The 12,346-nt window shown below is 34.3% G+C and overlaps 2 protein-coding genes across 2 annotated transcripts; both read left to right on the top strand.

The window, feature by feature from the left end:
* Nucleotides 1–5,766: 5,766 nt before the first annotated feature.
* LOC110811028 (uncharacterized) lies at nucleotides 5,767–7,164 on the top strand. The gene is made up of 2 exons (XM_022037383.2): nucleotides 5,767–5,971; nucleotides 6,299–7,164. The coding sequence occupies exons 1-2, from the start codon at nucleotides 5,918–5,920 to the stop codon at nucleotides 6,998–7,000; spliced, it is 756 nt and encodes a 251-aa protein (XP_021893075.1). The 5' UTR covers nucleotides 5,767–5,917; the 3' UTR covers nucleotides 7,001–7,164.
* Nucleotides 7,165–9,075: 1,911 nt separating this feature from the next.
* On the top strand, nucleotides 9,076–11,265 carry LOC110811037 (Cytochrome b561/ferric reductase transmembrane with DOMON related domain-containing protein). Its single transcript, XM_022037391.2, has 5 exons — nucleotides 9,076–9,534; nucleotides 9,612–10,011; nucleotides 10,135–10,418; nucleotides 10,501–10,773; nucleotides 10,883–11,265. The coding sequence occupies exons 1-5, from the start codon at nucleotides 9,208–9,210 to the stop codon at nucleotides 10,955–10,957; spliced, it is 1,359 nt and encodes a 452-aa protein (XP_021893083.2). The 5' UTR covers nucleotides 9,076–9,207; the 3' UTR covers nucleotides 10,958–11,265.
* The last annotated feature ends 1,081 nt before the right edge of the window (nucleotides 11,266–12,346 follow it).

Below are 12,346 nucleotides of genomic sequence, written 5' to 3'. Positions count from 1 at the left end.
TATCTGATAGGAACCCCAGGTTCACTTCTCGGTTTTGATCTAGTCTTCAGTAAGCCATGGGAACGAAATTATCTCTTAGTACCGCATTCCACCCTCAGACTGATGGACAATCAGAAAGAATGTTCGCACACTGGAGGATATGCTCTAAGCTTGTGTTCTTGACTTCGGTAGCCATTAGGATGATCATTTACCCTTAATAGAGTTCACCTACAATAACAGCTACCAATCAAGTATCGTCATGGCTCCATACGAGGCATTATATAACCGCTCATGCAGATCGCCAATCTGTTGGGACGAGGTGGTTGATAAGAAATTGTTCGACCCAGATCTTATGGAGGAAACCAAAGCCAAAATAGTTAAGATCAAGAAGAATATCCAAATGGCTTAGAGCAGACAGAATAGTTATGTAGACACCTAGAAGAGGGATTTGGAATTTGAGAAAGGTGATCGAGTGTTTCTCGAGATCAACTTTTTCAAGGAAATCAGTAGGTTTGACCAGAGGGAGAAACTAAATCTCTGGTTTATTGGACTATTTGATATCTTAGACAGAATTGGTACTGCCGCCTATACACTGGCACTACCTCCAGAACTATCCAGAGTCCATAACGTGTTTTATGTGTTCATGCTACATAAGTACAACTCAGACCTGTCTCACATCTTGGCCCACGAACCCCTTTCACTCCAAGAGGATCTATCCTATGAGGAAGTACCGGTGGGTATTGTAGACCGAAAGAGTAAAGTACTCCGCAACTAGAAAATTTCCTTTGCTAAGGAACTACGGCAGAATCACACACACACAGAGAATCAGACAATGCCCACCGGGAATTAGAATCAGACTTAAGAGCCCAATATCCCCAACTGTTTGATTAAGTGAGACTGATAAATTTGATGGACCAAATTTTTTTTAAAGGGGGAGAGTTATAATACATGGACCCAAAAATTAGGCTCGTGATAAATTTTGTTAATTTAGATATGTATAAAATATATATATTTTATAAATTAATTTAATAAAATCTTTGTTATATTTAGAAAAAAATAAATTAGAGATGAGATTGAAAATAATTTTGAAAAAAATAAATGAAAATTTGGGTTCGAGTGGTGTTTTTGAAAGAAAAATCAGAAACTGGAAGTCAGAATACAAATAAGGAAAATTTAACCCCGTAGGACCGTCCAGTCAGCAGCCTCAATGAATCAGAGCCCGCCGCGTGGCAAGACATGCTGACTTGGTGCCACGCGGGAGGCCATGCTGACAACCTGCGCGCCTCGCGATCAAACGAACTAGAAGTAATCACGCGTGCATGGACAGTCTTGATCCATTTATCCCTTAGGTGCAACCAAACAGTGGAGATCAAACACGATGAACGATCTAGATTCATTTTCTCTTTAGGCGTGATTGAACGGTTGAGATCAAACGCGATGAACAGTCCAAATTAATGTGAGATAGGTATAAATATTTTGCATCACACTAAACCCGAACCCTAACCACCAGGGTCCCGCCGAAAAAGAAGGACTAGTCGCCGGAAGAGAGCCAACCCCCAACTGCTGGCATATCGGAGCCACCTCTAATTGCCAAAAAAGGTAAAAATTCTCCTACCCACTCAGAATTCGATTCCGAGCTCCCCTGTTGCCATATCGGAGCAAAACGAATAGCAGATGAGATAGAAACTACAGGCGAAGCCGCCGCAGGCAAAACACGCAACCTCTTCCGATGAGCCCCTTTTTTCATTTCGTGCAATTTTTTCAACGTTATGTTTTTTACAGGTTGACTGAAGAAAAAAATTCCAGTTGTGAAGGTGAGCCAGCGAAGCTATCGCACCCGAAAAACTCCACCACCGGTAGGTTTTCGTTTTCTGATTTTTTAAGGCCAACCGAGACCCCCTAACGTGTTTTCTCGCAGGGATATGTATAAAGGCAACTGAAACCTGCCAAAATCGGCGAGGCCGAGGCAAACCACGGTCGCGGGTTGTCGCAGAAGCACAGCGGTGCTGCCATGCTGGAGTCCCAAAATTAGCCGGAAAGGATTTTTAACACCAATTTTGGATTTTTGAGATATTTTTAGGTACGTGAAGCATGTTTTAATCTTCGCATGAAAATTCAGGAATTTCAGGGACCGCCAGTAGGCATAGTAGAAAGTTTGGTATTTCGAACACTGATTCGGATAAGAATCCACCACCCTATTCTATATTATGGAATTGAAGTTTAATAATCAATAGTATAGTATTTTGTGAAATGTAAAAAAAAAATTAAGAATAATTACAGGTCACTAATGGAGTCAGAACTGGCTAGTTATTTATTTGTCTTGTTTAACTGATTATTTGAATTTACAGCTTTAAATACATGATAATATATTGAAATGGATAAATGATTCAGTTGTGCTTACTTGATGCATATATCACTTGTCTTGCGTGATTTAGGGTTGATTTGTGAAATTTGAAATTAATATGCAAATGAAAAATTGTTTGGTTATATGAATTAATGAATGGTTGTCTTACTGGATATTCTTAGAGATGGTGGACGGACTGGGTACATTTGGAACCCTACCATGAACGCTACCTCATACCAAACAGGATATCAATGGATGATATTTTTTATGCTCATACCGGATGGGGTATGAGGACGGCCTAATTCACCCTCATACCAGACGGGGTATCGATGGATAGTATTTTTGGCACTCATACTGAACGGGGTATGGGAGTGGTCGGTTAGTTGATAAGTTTAGATATTAGGTTCATGCGTAGTAGGACACCTCTATGGACCCCCAGGGATACCAATAAACAAAATAAAAAGAAAAAAATTATTGTTCTTACTAACTTGAATATGAGATCATAATGTTATTTGAGTTATTGTCTCTATTGGTCAGTTTTGAAAATCTCACAACGGTAAGTATGTAATAAATGATTTTTCTTATTATAAATGAATTTACTTAAATTAAGAGCTCCATTGGTTGTTTTTATTATTTTTACTAACATTCGATTTCTGTATCAGTGAGTAGTATGATATTCTTATTGGGATAGTGTAGCTCACCCCCTTCCCTATTAACCATTTCAGATCAAGAAGATTAAGATACAGATCCTAATCAGCAAGACGGCTGTGAGTAGGTGTCCCCCCAAATCCTATCAAGAGCTAGTGGAGGTTAACCTCCCTACAATATTTATTTACTATTTTCATATGTTATTACGTTTTTTGTTTTATATACCGCTGTGAAATGGACATTTCTATAGCCCTATTGGGCATGCTAATTTATGTGTAAGGAATGTAAACCCTAATATTATTATACATTTTCATATTTAATTTATGACTTTGTTTCTATTTAAGTTCCGGGTCTCTACAATAATAAAATTGTTGAGATTTTCTTTAATATATTACGTGAGGAAACTATGAGAGTTAAATTTTACTTCTCTTTATGAAGATATGATTTTAATTTTTTTTAAGAATATAATGATATTTATTCATTACTCCTAAAAAATACCCAGGTAAAGAAACAAAAATGCTAGTCAAGGCGACAACACATAACAATAGTGCTAGATTTCAAATAACCAAATTGTTTCCTTAAACAAAGCATAATCCAATTTCTAGTGATCCAATTATTAATGTATGAACTAAAATTATGTTTAAATAGTAAAAATTTATCTAAGAGAAGTTTAAATGTTGGAGATACAATATTAACTAAATGTTGGTAGCTTATTTAAAACCTTCTAATATCACATTGGATATACCTCATACAACAGCGAGATCCATACCCATGATTGTAGTGCTTCTGATATTGAACCTAATATAGGAATTCTTCTCATACTAAATCCAATTATTCTACCTTTATGACCTCTACATACTATAACAATGTATGTCCAACCTTTATTACTAATTAAAGCATCACAATTAATTTTAACCATACCTAATGGATGCATATACCATTTTTTGGAAGTTGTGTTACAGGCGATATACAGTTATTATTTGGTCATTTGATTGTTTTTATTTATAAGATTTTTTCATTTTCTAAAGCCATTTTTGGAGCATATGTATTAAAGAGAGTGGCTCAGTGCACATAAACTTATGTATCCATTTATTCTTGATCCATTATATACCTTAGAAGATTAAAATGAACCACGTCCTTGGTGGAAGATGCGTCTTATTCAAAGCTTGTACAAGCCGTTGTATAAAAGTATATAATAGCATAACGTCATATCTTAAGAGTCTCATTTTTCACATAATTTGCATATATGGGCAGTCTATAAATATATAATTTACATATTCTTCTAACTCCCTTGCTCATATGGCATCTAACATATATATATCTAAACCTTTATAAGTGAACCTTCAATGCACTAGAAATATATCCAAGTCTAATATTTAAATAAAGTGTTTTGTTATAGGAAGAAGAAGACTCGTCTATACCTTTTCCCAAGGATCAACATGGAACATAAATGTTGAACCAGCTTATTCTACAAGAATGCTCTTGTAGTATCCTACAAGTTCATTTGGTAAAGATGATATGATTAAAACATATAAAGTCATGCAAGTCCATCTCCCCAAAGAACTTATTAGAGCCAAACTTTGACCACTTCAGCAAATGTATCATGACTTCTCTGTTTCCTTATCCCTACCAAAATCTACAGACTATAGATTCCATTTGCTTGCATACTAAATGCAATAGAAGAAAAATACTTATTATATATGTAGATGTCAATCGGGTCACTTGCTTTTAACATGAATTTCTTAGCAATCTTGGAGAGTTGTTTTATATCTAGTTTTAAACTTGAATAATAAGTCTTTTAATTAGAAAAGATAAGATATCTTTTAAAATGTATGTTTTATATTTTTTTATTAAAAATTTAAATTAATATTTATATACATGAAATTAAATTTATAAAAATTAAAATTAAAATATGTAATGCAAGAAAACTGAATAGACCATCATAAAAATATATATATATATATATATATATATCAGCATATCATATTCCGACCGACCAAATTAAAGAAGAGCTTGTGGATACACTATAAGTACCCATAACGAGATTTTAATGGGTAAACTTTATGTTAGGGAAATCGTAATAATTGAAATATTATTTTCATAAATGAATGCATGGTACCAGGTACAATGTACAGTGGTGTCGTAAATGTTACTCTAATTAGTTAATAAAGAGAGGTTTTCTTTAAAAGAAAATAAACAAATGCATCTACTTATAATTATATCCTAATTTTATACATATCTATAATTTTTTAATATATATATATATATATATATTTTTAGGTTATATGCATGTTGCAGTTTTAAGAAATTTTAATTTAAAATATCCACCTCATTTCTAATTTAATGAACATATTAAATTCAGAGTCTAATTATTGCATCAACATGCGTAGAAAGTGGGTGAAATTACTTTCACGAGACATACACATAATAAGTAAATAAACATATTTTTAGGTAATTTCGAAAATGTTCACTCCATTTAAACATAATTATACAAATATATATATATATATATATATATATAAAACTTTTATTAATAAGTAAAATAATACTTTAATAATATAATAAAATAAAACATATATTTTTGTAAATTAATGAACTTTAAAATAAATAAATAAATAAGAAAAATTCTCACAAGTACGGAAAATGAAGAGTCATGGATTAATCTTGTTAAAAAGGAAAAGAGTCAGCAACAAGAAGGAAGCCAGCTTAACGGACACGGCATCTGTAATCCAACTAGGCTGTATCCATCTTGTTCTTCCGTTACCTCTCGTCGTTATCCTTCTCCTTATATTAGATACAAACGGGAATGATTTCGTTTGCCTCCCAGGAAAATATTTTACCCAGAGGAGAAGGAAAATACATTTGCCCTTTCTAAGACACCTTCATTTATCACGATCTTTGTCAAACAATCCTGGCCTTTCCGGCGATATCTCTAACACTTGAAGTATGGAATGGTCTGCAACATCTGCTACAAATGCCTATCTTGATACCCTTCATCTGGTAATTATGCTTTTCTTTTCTTCTTCGTTAATTTTCTCACTTTCAGATCTCATATCTACATCGTTTTCTTGCCTCCATTGTTTGCATTTATGCAACAGAATTTATTGCTTCATAATTCCCTCTTCCATTATGGGTTTCTATATGTATGTCGATATTTGATTTGTAAATGTAAAAACCCAGAATTAAGAACATCAAATAGTGATGAGATATTTAGGTCCAAATTACAAACCCATAGAATTTGATATGTTATATCCTGCATTCTTGTTGAAACCCATGAGTGGAAAGGAAATTAACAGGAGATGATTTAACTATGAATTTGTTTAACAGTGTGGTGATCAGAAGAGAGCATGTGAATCAAGCACAAGACCGGAGCCTGGAAGCACAGAATTCATATCAGCCCTAGCAGCAGGCACAAGATCTAAGCTGATAGTGGAGGTGACACCCTCTGCGTCCCAATCAACTATAGGCTTGGCAGCTGCTGCAAGACAAACAGGCGGCAAGCTTGTGTGTATTCTCCCGGAACCAGTCCTTGGAGAATCTGAGAAGGTCATCCAAGATTCAGGGCTTAAAGACATGGTGGAATTCAAAACTGGAGACCCCTCGGAGATTTTATTAAGCTACGAAAACATCGATTTCTCTCTCGTTGACTGTAAGAATGATGACTACACGAGATTCCTCAAGTTGCTAGACGTCAATCCTAATAGCTCAGTGGTGGTGGCAAACAACCTGGTGGGTGCACAAGAAGGGTTGGGAGGCCATATAAAAGGAATGAAGGAGGTGAGGTCTATGAAAAATCCAATTGGTAAAGGCATGGAGATTACGATGATTGGTAAAACTGATGGATTAATGGGGAAGAGGTACCGCGGACGAGGTTCACATGGAGCAGAAAGAAACGAGGCTCACAGGCTTGCCAGTAAGAGGAGCCGTTCCAGTAGATGGGTTTTTAAAGTTGATGAAGAAAGTGGGGAGGAACATATTTTCAGGGTGCTTAAAACTCCATTGACAGATAGAGTGCCTAAATCTCTTTAGGTTCTTCACCTTTTTGTACAGCACAGTAGCAACATTGTCCTCCTAAGAATGACACCATCTATTGAAGTAAAACCCAAAAAAGAAAAAAACATTGAACTGTGCTCTTTTTTGGTGTTGATTAATTTCAATATAGCTATTGACTACTGAGGATCTTTGATTGTTCTTATGGAAAAATGAGTCATTTCAACCTCTGGCAGTCAAGAAGGAGAAGTTTATAGCTTCTTCCGGCGATTGTAAATGCCAATCTGCATGGTTGTTGGACGAATCTAGACATGGGGGTTCATAAATTTTGATGTGTGGAGACATCTTGGACAGAGGAGGAACTAGATAGAAAAGCTTGCTTCATTTGCATGATTAAGCTTTCTGGAAAGAATGTTTTTGCTTCCGGATTTCCTAGGAAGTTCCTATCTAGTATATGCATATATTTTTGTTTTCACTATATACTGAATTATAAGAAAATTCAAATTTTCTTGTAAATAATGTAAAGAGAAATGCTACTGTGGGAACAATTAATCCAAATCTTGCTTTTTCCAGCGATTTTTTTGCCACGAGAATTCCTTGATTACACCTTTTTTTTTTTTTTTTTCTAACCCATACATATGGTGTAATTTTATGATAATTTAAGTTTTGTAACATCTTTTTCTACTCTCATAGTTTATTATTATTACTTTCTAAGAATGTTCTTTTGCCTTTTTAGGTGATATTTTCATTTGATTGTGACTGCAGTCCGTGAACTTTTTTTTAAATAATAATTCTAAAAAATTGATGAACACAATAAATTTTTTTTGAAATAATGATGATCATATAAACTAGTTAAAATTCCAAAAACAGCACAATGTTTAAATTGTGATAAGACTAAACTACAAGAGTAAAACTGGAATTCAATTTTTCAATAGGAAAAGAATATTAAGAACTTTTAACGTTAATTTATACATTTTAATAGTAAATGCAAATCAATAGTTTCATTAAAATATATACATGTAATACAATATTATAATAAAAACATACAGAATGCACAATCTACAATTCAAACTTACACTCTTATAAAAATATATATATATATATATATATATCTACCATGCAACCAAAAAATGAGTGCTATAACGAGATTATTAAAAAGAAAACAGCACCTACTTTGCTGAAATGATCTTCAATTTTATTTGTTATGAAATAAGACTTGATTATGAAGCCATACTAAAAAACGCATTTGATCCTTGGCCTCATTGCATCAAGACCTATGGTCAAAGAGTTGTCAAAGTAATGATGCTGCAACGTTTATGCAAATGCCTGGTAATGTTTGTTATTCATCATCGGCAGACTCTCTCTCCATCATTGTTCTCTTGTAGATTGTTGAAGGTGCCGATAAAAGTATTTATGTCTTCTGGTTTGATCTATCTACGCCCACTTAATTTTTTTGAGATAATATCATCTGTAATACCCTGCAAACTGTTCTCATTGTTCCTTGCACATCTTTTCTTATTTAACTACATAAATAAGTTTCTTATCTACTTTTTAACTTTTAGATAATTTGATCATGCATTCAACTCAGTTTCTTATCTAAAATGGTGATATAGAATAATGCAATGTGCTATATCGAGAAGCAGAATAAGTAATTAGGATAGTTCATTATTTACTGAATCAAAACAATAATAATAAATAAATGAACATCAAAATTTTCCAGTGCTTTATTTAGATAACATCTAGAGGAAAGGAGTCAGAGGTTCAAATGGGTGACTAGAGGCTGTTGTAATCAAAGTTTTGGGTGCGAATCAAAATGGTGAGTTGTTAATTATTAGTTGCTTAGTTTTAAAGGATAAATATAACCTGAAAGATTTGTTTAATTTGACCTGTCTCCAACTAGTCACAATGTAAACCAATGAAAAAAAAAAAAAAAAAACACATACTGGATTTTCTAAATATTGACATTATATGGGAATCAATACGTCTTTAATCGTATGGAGATTTTGATATAATAGCTGGGATAAAGGAGGAGAGAGAAAGACATGGTGATGTTGGGTGATGAGATATCGAGAATCCGCGGGAAGAATCATGAGGATTACCCGCCATCACCAACCACCATCACCAAGAACCATAATGCAATCTTCAGGTTGAAGAAACAAATACATCTTAACCAACCACAGTGCTTTCACTTCAATCTTCTAAGCCAACCTTCCTAAATCTGGCAATGACCAGAACCATAGTTGATAATGGCGTACCCAAAATTTCTTGCCTGGTTATGGATTCTCGTGATCAGTCTATTTTCAGAACATAGCAAATTTGGGGTGGCGGATTCTCCTCCTCCTGATGTGGGTAACTCTAGTACTGCGTCCTTGACAGATTCTCAACCTATAACTAATGATAATTTTCATAATGGGAGAGGCTACACTGGAAATGGTTATGTTAGCAGTGCGGGTGATTCCGGCGGAGGAAGATACGAGCTTTGCGGCACAGATATTAGCACGTTCCTTCCTCCGCCTTACGGGAATATCTCAGGCCTCTCCTGTACGCCTCTTTGGAATACTTTCGTATTGAGGGTGAGTTTCATTCGGCTAACTCTGTCAATTTTCTTTAATGTTGTATCTCAGCTCATCAATCATCTGGTGATTTGCAGTACTTGCAAAGGGAAGATAAACTAATGACCATAATCTTGTCGGCGGTGTACGTGACAGGGTGGGTTGGAATTGGGTTTTCTCGGGATGGAAGGATGGTTGGATCTAGTGCCATGGTGGGATGGTTGACGAAGAGAGGTCACGTGAGGATCAAGCAGTATTATTTGCAGGGTACCGATCCATCGCAGGTGGTGCCGGATCAGGGTGAACTCGAATTGCAGAAAGTCCCACCCGTGGTTGTACTGCATGGAGCCATGATTTACATGGCGTTTCAAGTCAGATTTCAAACTCGCCTTGCCAGACAACCAATTTTACTGGCTTTTAGCAGTACTTACCCGAGAAGAACCGGCTATCTTTCTCGGCATGATGATAAAACTACCATTTTAATCGATTTCTCCAGAGGTTTCTTTTTCAAAAATTTTCCAGGATCACTCGTATTATATATCTGGCTAGTTTGTTTGCAGATTCTTTTATCTTTTCACAAGGCAAGAACAGAAACTGACTTCTTTTTTCTTCTGTGGGCAGCTTCTTTTTCTATTGTAGACACGGTTTCTAGCCGTAGGAGGAATCATGGGATATTGGGTATATTCGCATGGGGTCTAATCCTTCCACTGGGGGCGATTTTTTCGAGATACATGAGACATAAAGATCCTTTGTGGTATTATCTTCATGCAATTACTCAATTTCTTGGGTTCATCATTGGCTTTGTTACTGTACTACTTGGAGTTCGACTGTATGATAAAATGAAGGCCAACGCCCCAGCACATAGAGGAATAGGGATCTTTGTTCTTGTGGCTAGTAACCTTCAGGTTTTCTTTACTCTATCCTATTTTGAATTCAACATTTCTCTCTGTATTTATATTCTAAATGCATCCCATATTTGGATTTCAGGTACTGGCTCTCGTTCTACGGCCGAGCAATTTATCCAAGATTCGTAAATACTGGAACTTATATCACCATTGGTTAGGGAGGACTGCCCTCTTCTTTGGATCTTTAAACATAGTTCTGGGAATCATATTATCAAATTCAGGAAGCAGCTGGAAAATTGGCTATGGTTTTCTTCTGACTGTAATTTTAGTTGTGGTTATCGTTCTAGAAATCTTGTTAAGAACGAGAAGGTCAGAAAAAACAGTGTCTTCCCCTCCAACCTTCCAAATGAATCCAGTTGAGTAGTGTGATATATTGCCCTACTCCTAAACGTTTGTTTCTTGTACATATGAGTGTTTTCTTTGAATCTACACAACTAGCTGAGATTTTCAAGGCTATTCCACAGGAACATGAAGAGTTTTCAGGGTCTTGGTCCTTAGCGTCCAAGAGTCATGATGAGCTCCTTGGGAGCTTTTATTAAGAAGGAACTATTTGAATGCAAAACTACGCTTGGTACCCCCCCTAGCTAGACGCTCTTGGTCAGCTTTCCTTGGCACAAGAACCAAGATTCAACCTGTCACTCAGATATGGAGTTGCTTCCTGAGATTGTTTTTCTTTGACCTGGCAAGAAATCTTGATTTTCCTCGTGATTAATTTTCTCCAAGAAAATCATCAAACATTTTGTATTGTCAAATTTATAGTTTGCAATCTTTTTACACCTCATAATTCTTTTCTTTTTTTTTAAGAAGAATGTATGACGGATGCTAAATAAACGTCTGTGTTTTTCTATTTATAGCAGTAATTTTTGCCTAGAGAGAAGAGGAATAGAAGAACCCGGGATCAAGAACTCAAGGCGAGGAGATTCAAACATTTATTTAATAAGCTGCAACCAAAATAATAAAAATAACATATAACATATAAAAATAAATTAATAAACAATTAAATAAATAAATATTATCCTTTAATCAATTACTAACATCTTAAACTCTAAAATTTATTTTTCTACACAAAGTTTTGGAAGAAACTTTTGATGAACATAAAGGAAGAGGAAGATCTTGAGAAATAGGAAATGAAAAATCAATGTTAATGTGTTAACTAATTTCTTCTATTAATAGATAACATGTAAGAAATAATTCTTTTTAACATAATTTTCATAGAATTTTTTTTTAATTTTCTACAATCAGTAAATGAATTGTATATTATAAAAAAGTTCTCAATTGGAAGCTTTTCATTTATGCTAAAATTCGTTGCCAACTTAATTGTATTGTGAGAAAAAATTGAATTTAAAGACAACATGTTACAAGTCTCTCACATGATTTTCGACCCATTTTGGCTGCATTCTGGTCTATTTTGTGTGATTCATGGACGAATTTATTAGTCCTTCAAACAAGCTCTTTAATGATACTAAAAATCGTATTCGAGTGAGAGATATCACGATATGAAGTTAGGGACTCAATCGTATTAATATAAAAAAAATTTGGGTCAGAAAAATGTAATTCACTATATCGATCTTCCTAAATTTTAAAACCGAAATTTTTATATATTTCAAAAGATTATATTATATTTTTATTTTTATAATTTTCTTTGAATTAATATATTTTAAAAAAAAAAAAATTGGAAATTTTATGATTTTATCGTGTTAAAAATTGTGTCTGGATTTTAAGGTTTTAAAACAATAAAAAAATTACAGAAAATATTTTTTTTTAATGGTCTTAGTGTGTTTCAAAGGGAGGTTGTATATGTTTTGTGATGAAACTTCATTTTCTTGTTTATTTAAATTAAACTTCAAAGATAACTATTTTGAGAGCATTTTGACACACCCGTAAATTTAGAGAGTTCGGACCAATAGTATTTGGTGTATAATATTAGT

The sequence above is a fragment of the Carica papaya genome, chromosome 5 (genome assembly GCF_054855325.1).
Source record: "Carica papaya isolate Zhongbai chromosome 5, ASM5485532v1, whole genome shotgun sequence".
Classification (NCBI taxonomy): domain Eukaryota; kingdom Viridiplantae; phylum Streptophyta; class Magnoliopsida; order Brassicales; family Caricaceae; genus Carica; species Carica papaya.
The sequence above is the reverse complement of the archived record's forward strand: the minus strand, read 5'-3'. Positions and strand labels throughout refer to the sequence as shown.